The 15720-nt window shown below is 44.2% G+C and overlaps 1 protein-coding gene across 9 annotated transcripts in view; it reads right to left on the bottom strand.

Annotated features, from left to right (window-relative positions):
• tjp1b (tight junction protein 1b) overlaps positions 1–15720 on the bottom strand; it is a 53374-nt gene that overhangs the window by 12414 nt on the left and 25240 nt on the right. For 6 of the 9 annotated variants that reach the window (XM_072386045.1, XM_072386047.1, XM_072386048.1 and 3 more), the window contains 8 exons: positions 4342–4398; positions 3882–4006; positions 3668–3770; positions 3221–3536; positions 2752–2858; positions 2054–2222; positions 1804–1948; positions 281–414 (listed from right to left, as the gene is read on the bottom strand). In XM_072386045.1, the coding sequence (XP_072242146.1) occupies positions 281–414; positions 1804–1948; positions 2054–2222; positions 2752–2858; positions 3221–3536; positions 3668–3770; positions 3882–4006; positions 4342–4398 (1156 nt within the window). The remainder of the gene's footprint in view (positions 1–280; positions 415–1803; positions 1949–2053; positions 2223–2751; positions 2859–3220; positions 3537–3667; positions 3771–3881; positions 4007–4341; positions 4399–15720) is intronic. The other 3 variants (XM_072386046.1, XM_072386054.1, XM_072386050.1) reach the window with 1 other exon arrangement.

Here is a 15720-nt window from a genome sequence, read left to right as displayed (position 1 = left end):
ACTTGGCTCCGGGTAAAACTCAGCCAGACTCAGCAGGCGTCTGCATCTAAGCATTTTGGTGGTTGTACTTTTAAAAGAACAAAAAAAAAGTACCGGCTCAATTCAGAATTCATTTTACTATCACAAAGCCGGTTTATTTTCTGCTGCAGACGGCAGAGAAATAAACAGCGTTTCATTCCCTGACAGATCTCACAAGTATGTGCTGAAGTGTCAAATTCTGACAGATTTACAGTGGATCTCTTGCACATTGAGTTCACTGACGGACTGCTCAGCGTCTGACCTGGCAGAGGTGGGAGCTGTTTCTCCTCTCTCGCAACAGCCGACTCCTTGGGTTTTGGTAGAGGAATCTCCTCCGCCAGCTTCGGCGGCGTTGAAGCCGGCTTTGAGATGCGGTCGTCATCACGACTCCTGTGACTGAAGATGGAAAATACATATCTTTTGAACATTTCATTTTTTTAAACATTAAGGCATTGGGTCATAAATAATGCTTTTCTGGAGATGTAAAGCCTGAAGGGAGCAGGAGAATTTTTTTCTCCTGGGTAGACGCATGCAGGCTGAGAACGGGGGGGGGGAGAACAGCTCGAGTAGAAGGCTGCATCTTGGTCTTGAAGGTCATCGCTTTGCCGGTCCACTCCTTTGTGCTCTATTTTTAGAGCAGCTTATCTAAGGTGTCAGGGGGGATTCGGTCCTCTAGGTGAATTTCCCCATGTGGTTCTGGCTTCAAAGCAGCATGCTTTCACTTCATTTCTAGTTTTTAAAACATTTTGACAAAGGAAAGGGATTTGCAGGGGCCATGGCCAATTATGAGCAAGAGAACTGTGAAAAATGTCTAAATGAACAGGAACTAGTGGACATGCTGCCATGTGGTTAGTCTCTGTGGTCCTCCTGGTTCTGCGGCTGCTCACAAGCGCAATTGCTGTCGGAGTACTGCTCTATTCACAGGCTGAGATCCTGCTTAAACCGGCTGCAGAGGAACAAACGTCTTTTCAGCCCATCCTGGAGACAGACCCACTACTAGCTGCCAACTTCCTGAACCGAGAAAAAAGGTCACAGGTCAAGTTCAGACAAGCTATAAAAATTATATCCTGTTCCTACAACTTCTTCCCGTTATTCAAACGAGTTGAATAACTTACAGCTGCTCTAGAGGCCTGCACATTTTTCTTAAAAGCAATTTTGCAAAAAGCTCAACCTCAGCTTTTCACGCTGGTAGCTGGTGAGGATCTACTGCTACGTTACTGTTGGAGGCGTTTTGTCCTGGTGCCAAACATGCGGTTTTGCCCACCAAAACATTCGGGTGACACGGAGATCCCGTAACACATCCACAGGACTCTGCCATCTCAAGAAGAGGCGTCGCTGAATAATTGATGTCGTATAACATCACTTCAGTCACATTCATCAGGTTCTGATTCGCTGGCACACAAAACTCTGGTGTTTCTGACACAAATATGAGAACACCATGGCTAAGAGGTCACAACCCTCCTCCTGAACTATATTAAATCTATACTACAGGATTCTCTACTAGTACTACAACCAGGGGAAATTGTGCTAAACTTACGGTATTCTCCAGCTGAAACTATGAAAGGAATGAAAAGGACAGACAAATCCCATTAAGTGACACTGCTGCCAAAAGACATAATATTCAGGAGTTAAGAGCGGTGAAGAGCAGAGTTTTGAACCATCTTTCTACTTTCACTCTAACCTTGACTGACTCTTCTGCAGTTAAACAGTGAAAGGGAAACAACTTTTAGGCTTAAATAAAGAAATAATGAGAATAATTTATTCCTGTTTTCGGAGGCTCGTTACCTGCCATTGCTGATTTGTGGGGGTGAATGCCTGGAGTGGTCTGAGGGTTCCGAGCGTCTGTCGGGGGAGCGGGAGCGGCTGCTACGATGTCTCTCGTGCGATCGGTTGGAATGGTCAGACGCCATAGAATGGATATCTGAAATGTCTGATCAAGCAAAAAGTCACGGTTCAGCAGCTGCGGTCCGAAGTAAACGCCAAACATTCACCTGCACGCACTGCAGCTGGATCCCGCACTTAGCGGCGCTCTCACCATCTCTGTCAGAGGCGTTGGCTGAGGGAATGCTGTCATCGAGGTCAGGGATGTTCAGCAGGGTCGCTCTCTCATCTCTCTGAACAACCATCTTTAGTTTGCCCTTTGACCTTTCTATCAGCTTCTTGGCGTCTATCAAGGAGAGGTTCTCTGTCACTGTGCCATTAATCTGAGGGAATCAGAAAAGGAGGGTGTCACCCGTGACCCAACAACACACTGCCATTCTTTTAATGAAATAGAAGGAGGAAAATAACCTTGCCTTTGTTTCACATTCGACGCAATAAAAGGTTGCATGTTTGGGTTAAAGGGGCTTTATCTTAAGGGCACGAGATCAAAGGCAACTTAGCTGCAATATCAATTGTGTGTCAGAGGATTTGAGAGCTATGAGAAGTAAACGAGGTCAGATTACATCCAGCCATGACTCTGCATCAGCGGGCGTGTCACAACTCTTCTTATAGTGTCCTTCAGATGATGCCAGGAGCACAGTTGTGACACTCTTAATAAAAAAAACAAAAGCCCTCATAACTGCACATAATTAAACGGTACGCTCTCCAAACTTTGAATCTGAGCTACATCGAGCAGATTTGATCCACTGTTTTGCAACATTGGAGAGGAGAAAAAATACAGTACAGCTAGTCAAGTTTTTTTTTTTTACATGATGGTTTCTGAATGAGTCTCTCCCAACCTCCTCGTCTCACCTTCAGTACAACATCCCCCTCCTGGATGTTGCCATCTCTGGCTGCCAGGCTCTCCGGGGAGATGTCCTTCACAAAGATGTGGCTGGCCAGGCGGAGGCCATATTCTGCTTACAAAGTTAACGACAGCAACAAAGACAATGTTAGCACAGAGTTCACGTGACTCGCCGCGCCGACCACCCTTTGCTGACAGCTGCTGCTCCCAATGGGATTACCACTACCGATTAAAGAAGATTAATTGCTCTTTTAACTTAGATTTACTTGGGCTAACTCAGATTTTGCTGAGGCTGGCGAGTTTTATTTACTCTGGCGGTTAACCAATGCTGATTTGGAGGTTTTCTTCTGTTCTGAAGGTTATGGAGTAACACGGTGAATAAAATGGACAGATTTCCTCATTTCCTCACCGTAACCGGTTGAGGGCAGCGGATTGTGTCCCGACATCCTTTTCTAACCCCGACTTTGTGAGCCTCACCTTCATTTTTCCGGGATTTGACGAGCGTGACCTTGGCGGGGCGTGGGGGGAGATTGTGCGAGCGGCGGTCTGAGCGCGGGGAAAGACTTCTCTCTCGCGAGCCGCTGCGCTCGCGTTCCCTGTCCCTTCGCCCGCTGCTCCGGCCGCTGCGTCTTCCCACAGCCCCGCCCACACCGCTGTAAGCGCCGCTGCGTCCGCTTCGCATTTCGTATATCTCCTCGTCGTAGCTGTCCTCCTCCTCGTCGTGCTCTGACATGGTTTCCCTCTCTCCGAGGCGGCCCATGGGGACGTGCACCTTCCTCTTCCGTCTGATTGTCTGGTCGGACAAAATGAGATTTGAGGTCAGCCTTGTCGATCGTCCAACATATGCAAACACATGAGAAAAACCTGAACACCATACGTGTTAATACATGTCGTCTCTTTGTCTTTGAGGCTGCTGACACTCACAATTTTGGCAATTTTCCCACTTTTGCGAAGCTGCTGGACAGCGTACGCATGCTCCACGTTGTCCATGGAGACGGCATTGACCATAACCACTCTGTCATTTTCCCTGGAGACAAGAAACGCCAAGAGCAGACAAACTGGAGTCTTTCTGGAGCAGGCAGAGTAATTCAATACCAAAACTGGAGATCTGATCAGGCTGCCAATAATAAAATCTTACTGCAGTAGGCCTTCTGCTGGGCCTCCTTTCAGCACATCCGAAATGACAATGGAGGTCTCGCCACTCTGAAAATGAGGGTTATCCCGACCTCCTGATATGGCTATTCCGAAGCCAAACCCTGGTGCCTGCACAGATTAGGAAGAAAATGATCATCTGTCTGTGCAAATGACACTAATTTGCCATTGTTTGTAAATTAAATCTCTGGTATTACAAAAGAGAAGTCATGCACTACTACATCTGCACTCCACAGACTCTAGAAAACCTATTATTTCACTGATAACAAGCTTAGTTTTTAGCATCACAGTCACATTATTTAGTCCCTGCAGAAAAAAAAAAAAATGCAGGAGAGGAGAGAAGCCATGTGACAACTCGGCTCTTCTGTCAGTTCCACCTGCAGCTATGTGCACACAACCTACAAGATGCAATCCTGGAAAACAGAGGGAAGATAACAGATTCTTACCCTGTGTAGTGTTACTGTGTGCTGTTCCCAAATGACTGTCTCCTCCATTGCTGCACTCTAGAAGACAGAAACACACTGTATTTAACATTCGGATTCAACACGGTTCAGATCCAAACAGGCAAAAATAAAACATTTCTGCAACAGAACATATGGCAACGTGTTCCAAACAGCCCTGTTTTCAGCAGTTTCACACAAACGGTAAAAGTGAGCAATTCAATGCTTACGTTTAGTTCAAAAACTCATTTACACTGACCCGCTGCTTTCAAGCCAATGAGTAAAAGACAAATAAATATAATCAAGCCACTGAGCCAGTGTCCGAAAATTCAATCCAAACAGCACCTCCTTTATGCTCATCATTAACCTTTATCTGAGTTTGCAGAAAGGTCAACCGTGACTGTTTAAACAAAGAGTTATTTGGCTTTTTTTAATGTGAAAAGGTGCTTCCAGGCAAAATGTCTAGTTAGCACTTTTTGAGCATATTCATCAAAAACTAATGTTAGTGAACAAATACTATAGACTGTATAGCTTTTATGTATAGCAAATACAGGACATAAGGTAGTCAGACACATAACAGACTTAAGTCAAGTAACGAATGAGGTTTCATTTCTTTTCAGCTTCAGTATCTCTTATAAGTAGAAGAAGAAGTCACTTTGCACTGTTTCTGGGTGTTTACTGGACAACGTTTAAATAGGAAGCAGATTTTTATTTTGGTTTACAGACAGCACAGTGTAAGCACGCTGGCATCAAACCATTAAAGCCGGTTCGATGTTAACGGCGTTGTGATAATAACTACAATGAAAAATGATCCAGCGAGATATAAATGGAGCTACGCTGACAAAGTCTTTGAAATCAAACCACAAGTTCAGTCAACAGCAAGAAGCAAAGAGAATAAGATGAAAGTGGACTCCTGCAGCTGTTAGCGCCGTCCTCTGAGCCCCACAGCTCGCCTTTTTATCTCATCTCCGCCTCTGTATCATTTCACCTCCACCGCAATCTCATGACACATTAGACATTCAATGACTGCATATAAAACACTATCAGCTCCATCCATTTGGGGCGAATTACAACCCATATTACAGCATCTAATGCAATAACCCCCATTCATCCTGCAAACTGATCCCAAGTCTGTGACTTTAATAGCTGACACTCGCACCCAATAACACATTTCACCCCTGCTTTGCCGGTCATTTCTTTGACACCTGAAATACTTATAGGACGACTATCCGAGATCCCTTGGTGCCGCACATTAAAATGTGAAGAAAGATAAGTGAAGGGAGATTTATCTCGCACTGGCTCCAGAGCCTGGACTCTCCATTAATATCACTGCTGTTGTGCTGGCAGCTTCAAACCCAAAACATAAAGCGATGTCATTCCGGGTTTGCATTTAGGATTGATACGCATTCCAACTGCACGGCTACTTTAAATCTGCACGGCTACCAAGTGCCAAAGAGTGACAACAAGAACTAGAAGTAGTAACAAAAGAAAAAAAATTAAATATTAACCAATAAAATTCCTCTTGAAATAACACAATGTCATTTTTAATCAATCTGAAAACACATTAAGAGGTTGCCGTTTCATTGACATTGCTGGTGTTTTACCAGCGGCGCTTTCTTTAAAACATCGTCCTTACGTCTGTTACAACCTGTCGGCCAAGGGCCAAACGTAAGCTGGCGACTGAGAACAAGGGCAGCGGAATAAATCTCCACAAGTGGCCCCAGACGTTCTCAGCTTGGCAGCAACAGCCACAAACCCCTAAAGCAGCTTATGGTGGGACGCGCACAAAGAGGGTGAACAAAATTCACAAAACGTCGAATGCACGGCAATCTGATGCATTTGAAAAAGGTTTGGTCTCAGTTAATGTTCGAGGCAGAAACGGAAACAAATCAGCGTGTAATGTTTGAGCTCCGTGCTGCAAGAAATGAGATTTACTTGTCTGGGAAAATATGTGTCGAGAATGTTTACTATGCTTGATCAGATAGATACAAATCTGAATGAAATCAGTAAAAAAAAAAAGAAAAGAAAATCCCAAACACTCACACAAAACACTGGAGGGAACACAAAAACAGATTTAGCAGGGTCCCGCAGATCTCACACACATACACACACCTTCCACTCTGAAGGGATGTAACTTTGCTTTCTGCTCCTGCCGAGCTTGTTGCTCTGGTAACAGAGGGGGAACAGCGTGGCGTTCAAGTGGCCTGACATTTTCAGGACGTGTCTGAAGGTTCCTCTCAGCAGTGGGAGGTTTGGGAAAGACATGGCCGAATTCATTTGTAAACAAAAGTCCTCTTCTTAACATTTCAGGGGCGCACCAGGAGCAACATGTGCATCTTAATGCAGTTTGAATCAAACGGCCCTTAAATAAATAGATATATTTGTCAGAATTTCAAATTGTTGTTCCTTTGTAGGAAACTACCGAAAAACAGTCGGGTAAAGAAGAAGAGTTGATCATTTCAGGGAACCCAACCGTGGTTTGCAGCAGTAGTAAAGCTGCCCCAGCGCCCAGTGACTGATAGATTTTAGTCGCAGTGTTCTCTATGCCCTTTATGGCCGCAAATGACCGGTGCCAAGAGAAGCTTCACGCAACACGCCTGAGCCGGGGCTGGCAGCCGCTCCACAGTGGAGACACGCCATGTTGGTTGGGTCATGCTTGGGGGATTACAACAAGGCAACTTTGGAGCCAGCATTACAGCACAGATGGACTTCAACACAGATGGACAACACAGTTGAGAATGGAGAAAGGACAGGAAAGCCCCGGTGGCCGTATTCCTCGGCAAAAAACCCCCCACCACATTTCTGTCAAATAATGCTGGACCGATGCGTTTAAATGTTGATTCCCTCTTGCATATCAGTCGTCGTCTGGAGGTTTATGATTATTCTCATCAGTAAACACAGACCGCCATCTTCGTTCAGATCATTATTCCCATTTGAGAAGGTTTAGCTTGAAATAGGACCGATTGCTACAAAAAGCAAAATGGCTCGTTGTCTGTTGGTAGATTGGGCATTTGATTAATTTCCTCAACTCGAAACAGAACAGACTCGCCAGGATGTTGCTCAACAGAACGAGCGACGGGGAGCATCTCTGCCAAAGAATGCTCCATCAACAATCGTATAACAATATTCCTGTGCATATAAATTATTTACAAGTGCAGGGACATTTATAGCTTAAGTCTGCACGATGATACTTCCAGAAGCGATCCGTTACAATAAAATATAGCAACGATGAACATGCAAACACTTGTGACCTGGTGATCCAATCTGAAGATGGAACAACTGTAAATTTTGGCCTGCTGTTGGCACATACTGCACCAGCAGCCACACTGAAGCCGATGTGTACTGCAAGTCATGCTTCTTCTTCACTTGCTGGATTCTGTACTTATCACTAAACCCACCTGAAACGTGCATTTAATCACCAGCCGAGCCGATTGTCTAACTGAAAGACAAACAGCGGCATACCTATCCAAAAACGCTGTGTTAAACTTAAACAGCCAGCGAAGAGGGAAGCTGAAATGCCATTTTATTTGGGTTCTTCACTTTAGGAGCATGCCAAGCATTCAAAGAGTGCGGCCTTTCCAACTGTGTTCAGCAGAAAAACAAATCATATCACATCTAAAGAGGGAACAGAGGCAATTTGGTTGGATGCTCAATTCTCTCACAAAGAATGGATTTTTGCTGTAGTATGGCTTAAGGGTGAGGCAGAGTCTTATTCAATTCTGACCGCTCTGGGACCAGAGTAGCTAAAAATAGCTCTCATTAATTCTGCCGTTGTGATGCTGCAACAGAGTGATTCCAGGGAAACTTGCAGCACAAACAATGTAGAACACTTAATAAGCCTCTTGTTATATAAAAGGCCACGGATTGACTGAAACAAATGGTTCAATACTGCAAAGAAAATAAATGTGCTTTCTCCCCAGTGCCCATTTGTTGGATTGGGCTCTAGGATCTGAGGAAGACAAAAAGGAGGAAAATCATTTCAGAAATCCTCCACAGTGCCAGGGCAGCAAAAAAAGGTTTTTCAATGTCCAAGTATGCTTTTCAATGTCCAAGTATTAAAACAGTGGGCGCTTAATGATGATTAAGGGAGACTCACGTGACACAGAGCGGTAGTGGATAACATATCTGGCACTACATTTAGCTCATCCTTTCACTGATTAACTGAACCAAAGCCAACTTTGTAAAATAGCTTTTAAACAATTAAACTTAATGTTTGAAAGATATAATACACATCTTCTATTCTTAGCTGTGGAAAGATCACAGGTCACCACCCCCCGCCCGCCCCGATGGACCCTGACATGACTGAGCATTAAATCCACCAGCAATGGCAATGATAAAAAAAAAAAAAAAAAGAATACACCAGCATAAAACAAACTGCTTATACAAAACAAGCGTTTTTTTCCCTCCCAGAACACTGTTCGAGTTGCACTGCGGCCAGAGATAGAAAAACAAGAGGATCACACTCCAATGTGGCCGCTGGCAGTGAGGCAAAAAAGAAAAAAAGAAAAAAAAGGGCACAGAATAAAATGATTGATCACTTCAGAAAGTGAAATCGATGTGCTGGGGAGTGCTGACAGCGGCTGAAATTCTCTTCCCTTCGAGAACACAGTCAAATGCTAACAAGGGCCCGTGCCTTACCACCACTCAGGGGGGGTCCCCAGAGAGAAAAAGTGACACTCTGCACATGCAACATGGACAGACGCTGTACTGCGGATCTCTGATGGAGGGGAGAACGCGCGAGAGATGGAGCGACGCAAGAGTGATACCAAGGTCAAGGGATAAAACTAAGCCTGACAGAAAACTACGGTGTGAACGGCCATGAAAGATGTGCATTTTTTCAGGGCTTCACTTGTACATCACTTCCTTCTTCTGTTTGGCTTCGTGCACAAGTGCTCAAAACTGGATGAAACACAGGATGCAGAAAAATCAAAAGGTACTTACAACTTCCATCAGTTCATCCCGGTCATTACAAAGGACGGAGACAAACGCGTCTTCAACATCTAGCTAATTCAGATCAGTAAATCCAGCAGGAGATTCCTGCAGACGCACATCAGCAGCAGTGCATGACCGCACCAATCAGTGGTGGTGGTGGGAGGGGGGGGTGGGGGACTTGCCCCCACGCTCCTTTCTCCTTTTTCCGAAACCAAAATTTACAACCACAGGTGAGAGGTTCTGAAACCCACCCCGCAGCAAGACCATGACGCTTCCTCTGCCCCGCACGGGTCTGTGTCCTCTCCCAACATCTTTCTTCAAAAAAATGACACCCCTCCCTCAAACTCTCCCCTTAGTGGGATCGAAACAAATCCCCTCCGGCTTGGCAACAATCTGTGAGGGATCTGCAGTTCCGCTACAGTCTGGGATTCTTCTGTACTAGCGAACCTCCATCCGCAGTGTAAACTGCTGTATCGGACTTAACCCTCGAGCTGCCGCTTTGAGACGGAGCACAGTCCACTAAATGACTCAATGTGTGTCGTTATCAGTACCCTCCTCCTCAGGTATGCTGCAATGCATGCATAAATCAGCCTCATCGTGTCGGTGATATCCTTTCGAAGATTAGCTGCCAGCTCAATGGTCAGCTATCATAGAAAAGGCATGAACACAATGCATCTTCTATTTTCATACTGCAGCTAAATCCAACCACGAGGTCATTAACTAATCAATAAATTAGGCCACCTATACACTGAAAATAAATGCAACGGTATTTAAAAGCCCGGATCTCGATCATCACTGTATTTTTATCCAGAACTTCATTCCGTTCACTACCCTTCACAACATAAAACATCTAAAGTTGTAACAGCACTCAACCATGTGACTGTGTGTCTTTTTCCTTCACAAGTGTGGAGGACGTGTACATTTATTCTAATCAGTGTTTTAAACCTGCCTCCTGTTGAATTCAAAAACATAAAAATCAACCAAATCGGCTTGTCTGACGCACTGTTGGTGCTGCGCAATTAATCTATTGACACCTGATCTGAAACACTCCCGTCTTTGGGAAGGTAAAGAACACACAGTAATTAAATAAAAACAAAAGGGCAGGCTATCCTGGGTGAGAGTGTAATCGGTTGATTCTCCGTGCCCATCGCATATAAATGAGCAATCGGTGTCTGAGTGGAGCATGTGAACTGTCACACCCCCCCCCCTGTTGAGATCATTTGGAAATGGATGCTGACAAACTCCACAAACTCAGTCTCTGCAGGGCTCCACGCTGTTTCACTCACATGTTCAGTGTAATCTTCTTGCATCTGAATGTAACAAATGCTGTTACTGCCACTCTTCAGTTCTGTCACGCTTGCCGGTGAGGGTATAAAAACTGTAAAAGCAGTCATTCAGAAACAAAGTAATTTCGAGTCCATCGCGTCTGTTTTGGATTGTGCTTTCAGTGGATGGTTACAGAACAAATAATCACATGTGGGAAAGAGAGGGAAGAGACATACAGCCATCAAAGGGAAGCTGATCCCTGGCCTTGGCAACTCTTTTTCCCCATGTAATATGCATCATAACCACTATGAGGACATGCATGTTCCTCTTTGGTGAAACACAATGCAGTAGGGTTGCATGACGCCCACCATTTTGGCATATGATGATGTCTGCACTGAATCAACACATCGACGGCTCACCGCTGTGATGCCGTCAGCCACTGGTGATGGCATCATCTGACGGTCCAACCCTGCAACCCTGAGTCTGTGACTCGTACGTAGTGGCTAAATTTAGAAGACACCGCGGGTTAACTGTTTAACAGTGTCTTTCTTAGGATGCTGTGAGGGCACGCTGCGTAACTGAATAAACATGGGAATTCATCCGAGGGGCAACTTCAGGCATCTGCACCATATGTCAGCCACATACACTGACACTTCCCCCGTTGTTTAAGAATAGCCATATTCGCCCTCCTGACCAGAAGGAGCCACATTCACGAACAGGGCTGTTATTAAAGTTCGAGGTGATCCTTCTCTTGGCAATGCAACTTTAGTTCCAGGAGAAAACAGGTGGGGCCACGGCAACAGAAACTACTGCACTGATATACTGCAGCAGAGACCAGAGTTCCAACATTTCATCCCACTGGTTGACATCAGCAGAATGTTACTCACATTAAACTCAGGATGGCTTCTTTTAACGTTACATATAAACTATCTACTCAACCTCCTGCACTTTACCTCCGGTTGTTACTTATGAACGTCTGACATTTATGAGTCTGTTCCAAAAGACTGCTGTAAGGGCATCATTTGCATATCCGTCTTTGTCGTGCTCTGAGCAGGTTTAGCAGCAGGGACCCCTAACTTGGACGTATTCAGACAAAGTAAAAGTGCAAAGTGTTATCATTTGTTTTTGGAGCACACAAGTCGGAAAGCATCACAATGCGCTAAGTGCAAAGACGGGGAGGAAGCTAAAAAGAAGGAAAAGAAACACTGGCTGAGCAGTGCGACTAACTTTATTGCTTGATCGCATGTCAATCATTTAGAGAGTCTGTTATTATTTTCTTTTCCTCACATCTACCTTGCCCAAAACACACAGTAATAAAAGAATATCCAGGTCAGAGCCAATCAAAGACTACAAAGGGGTGGGTCTTAAACTCTCACTGGCTCTGCTGCAGATTCTTGTAGACTGATGGGTGCGCTTTTAAAAACTTCTGATAGTTTCCCAGGTATGATAAAAATGACCACTGCGACATCCAGCGTTTATAACAAAGAATATGGCCAAAGCGAGGCCGATAACAGGAATTCAGATGCAGGTAAAAAAAAACACACCACCAGTCAAATAAACACGGTGTCTGTCGTGACAACTGTTTGACTAACAAATGTCTCTCCTCTCTGCAGCATTTCAGTGTCAAGCAGCCACAAAGTGAGGCAGTGAGGAGTCAGAGATGATAAGAAATTTCAACACCGCTCATATTATAGCCAAAGTTGCTGAAAACTTGCTGAGAATATAGTGGGAATATATAGACGGGGTAATAAATCATCAAGCAAAGAAAAGGTGCTCTAACAGCAATGTGAAGAGTGCTTTCTTTCTTTTGCTAAAGTGCAAACCTAAAGGTTCTTCAGACCAGGCATTTACAGAAGCCATTTGTTAACAGTTATGGGGGGGGGGGACACCTAATCAAATGGGCCTACCTACTCACTGATAATGACTTTTTTAAATTTCAGGTTTATCAAACATCTGCAGCTCTGCTGAGAAATCACAAATCTCTCAGAGAAGCATTCAAACTTGATCGGGTGTCGACAAAAGCAAATGCATATTTGAAAAAAATGAAATAAATAAATATCAGGACAATTATCGACACCATAAGACACGGGCTAATAACAAGCCAAGACCATCTGGGTCATAAGACTCCACTTATCAGTCTGGATAATGATCAAATTAGACAAGCCTAACAGACGCCCAATCAGGGATGCCGAAGGGGATGAGTTAAATTTACATCCCTCTCTGCGGAGTCGGACAGTGGTGACAGATTCCACAGATAGTTTGCTCTCTCCCCAACCTTCTGCCTTCCACATCAACCAAAAGAGGCATGTGAAGAAATGAGCTACTCATCGCAACAAGTCAGCAGCTTTCATCTGCCTGGTCTTCTTGGAGAATATCTTAATCTTGATCACAGAACACAGAGCTGTGGCCACACACGCTAAAATTCATGTCATGCCTCCGAGTTTTGAACTTTTATTTCCCCGTTTGTCTTTTGCTTTAACAGCATACTTACAGTAAGCTCTTTTTACAATGGTCCAAAAAGAAACTTCAAAAAACCCTGCCAACATCCACCAATAAACGGCTTCAGTGTGCAAGAGGACAGCGTAAAATCCGCATTCAGACCCATCAGCATCAGCCACGGGTGGCAATACGCTGACGTAGATGTTCCAGATAATTCTTAATGTGGTTACTGCGCTCAGAGCTGCAAGAGTGGGCACAGTTCACTTTGTCTTTAAAGAAACATGTGCTCACCCACCGCAGCGCCTCACAGCTCTGAGGCTGACCTTGATAGCTAAATGATAAAAAAGAAAAACAAGATGCACCGATTTCCCCCGTCTGAAAGCCAAAGGGCATCTCAACTGTTCCGAAGTTTAGACGAGTTAAAGGTGGTTTTCGCTCCGTTTGAAAGAGTTGACGGTCAAAAATTTTTCTGAGTGTTTTCTGAAGAAGTAAAGCATTTTAGTCAAATGGTTAGAAAAAACATTGAAGACGACCGGCAGCGACCGCGTTTCAGTTTACGAGAAAGACGTAAACTTTCCGATGATGTCATTCGGCCTAGTTTATACGCACCAGTTAAAAGACGTGTGCTGGGGGCCCATTTTTCATTTGGCGACATTTCCAAAGGGCGCTTCCAAGTTTACTTCTATGGAAAGATGGAGCGGGGAGGCAGTGTGCAGGAAAATCTTTTTTTTCTTTTTAATGCGCTAAACATAGAAGCCAACTCTCAACGGTGCAATTATTTTTCAGATCAGTGTTTAGAAAGGATGATAATTATCTGTTATTAAAGTGTCAGCTGTCATAACACTGATGCTATTATGAGTACTATGCTTCCAGCCACTTCCTGTCCAACATTGGACCTCTGTTGATATAAGTTGCTTTGTCAGAAGGATATTCTGTTTTGTGTCCCTTTTTTTGTTTTTTTTTTTTACACATTTTCTCATCACACATGACATAAACACTAGTCATCTAGCATTTAGGTTACTATAGTGAACATGTTAACAAACAAAGCATCTACCTATGCAGTAGTTACAGGGAAAAACTGTCATTCATTTAGGTCACTTCAACACCTTTTAGTGCCATTTTGGGTCTCCAACCAAGCGTGTGATATATTTCGGAGCAAAATATGCAATGTACCCCCCGCGAAGAAACAAAAAAAAAAAAAAAAAGTAAAATTGTTCCGCAAACCAGACTCCTGGGGAAGAGGTTCAGTGTGACAGGCCTATTTCCAGGCTCACAGCTGGAGACAATGATCATAACCAGAGCCGGAGTGTCCTGAACACATGGACAGGGAAATCAGCTCCTAAACTCAATCAGCCCACTAGTTATCAGAGCCCCCCACACAGAGCACACAAGAGAGCAGGAATGCGATGATAAGCCGAGGCACCGACCTGTTCCCCGCCTCCTCTTCATTGGTGAATGAAACGAGGACAACAGGGCCAAAGAAAAACAGTAACGATAAGGAATGTTTCCATGCTATTAGAAAAAGGAGGTTCATGTTGAAACGTGACAGATGAAAGACTTTGCAAGCCTCTGCATCCTGATAATTCCACTCCCCATACACACAGGGGGATTTATGATGGACTTGATTTATACTAGCGAGCCTGTGTATAGCTGGAGCCATCACTGTGATGTAAACGTACCATTTGTTCACACAGACAGTTACTGTGCCAAAGGAACACGGAAGGTGATTGCCGGGGAACCTTTAAATCAGCCATGTATCAAAGCCACGACCTTCCAGTGTCAAAAGCACACCTCAATCAACTATCAAACAACTCACACCAAAATGGAGCATTCAGATCTGAAGCAAAAATTCAATATAAAAAAAAAATAAAATACTGGGCTGCAATCATGGAAAGCCCGATGCACAAAACGGCACCGATAAGGCTGATTGGTACACTAAACTTTCAAGCTCTGTATTTTCATTTGGATTCTGCTAGAAAATGGACAAAAGACAGCAAACGCGACCACAATACTGCTTTAGTGTTTTCTACATGCTAAGACAACAGCCTGTAAAAATAACAAATCAAAAAAATATGGACAAAGCCATTGTGACGTCACCCACTGGTTTGTGAACCGCCATTTTAAAGCCTCACGTTGGGAATTTCAGTCACCGCCACGAGGATCTTTCTGGAGCCAGAAGTAATCAATTTGGAACAAAAAGGTTACGTTAAAGGCTGATCCTTAACGGCTGATTGGACGGAAACATGCGTCTCTGAAACCTAATAACTACTCAGTATTCGGTTATTTTAAGAAAGACTATCAGCCCACCTATCAGAGCCACTGACTGAACAACAACTCGTGAGATAGACATATTGATTTGGTATTTCATGAGAGAAGTTGATGCTGTTTGAATGGGAATCTATTGCAACCGGAGACGTCTTTGGAAGCAGCACCTTGGCACCAATCTGTGGTACTTTTACTGCCGACAACAGATGACTTTGGAGAATTTTTTATTCAAATCTATGGCTCATATCACAGTACAGATGGTAATGCAGGGTGATGCATTAAATCCTTTCCCTTTGTTACTTCAGTGGCAGCCATCCCCAACACTGTAACATACGCTACGCAGAGTGGGCACTGGTTTCTAACATCCTCTTTCCACACCGCGACGTCACCGAATACCTCAGAGAGGCTTCGATTGTCGTTCACAATGATCGTAAGCTACTTCTCTAGATAAAACTCAAGTAAACTCAAGTTTCTCTGTGGCAC

This window comes from Leuresthes tenuis, unplaced genomic scaffold, assembly GCF_036924035.1.
Source record: "Leuresthes tenuis unplaced genomic scaffold, fLeuTen1.0.hap1 SCAF_5, whole genome shotgun sequence".
NCBI lineage: Eukaryota > Metazoa > Chordata > Actinopteri > Atheriniformes > Atherinopsidae > Leuresthes > Leuresthes tenuis.
The sequence above is the reverse complement of the archived record's forward strand: the minus strand, read 5'-3'. Positions and strand labels throughout refer to the sequence as shown.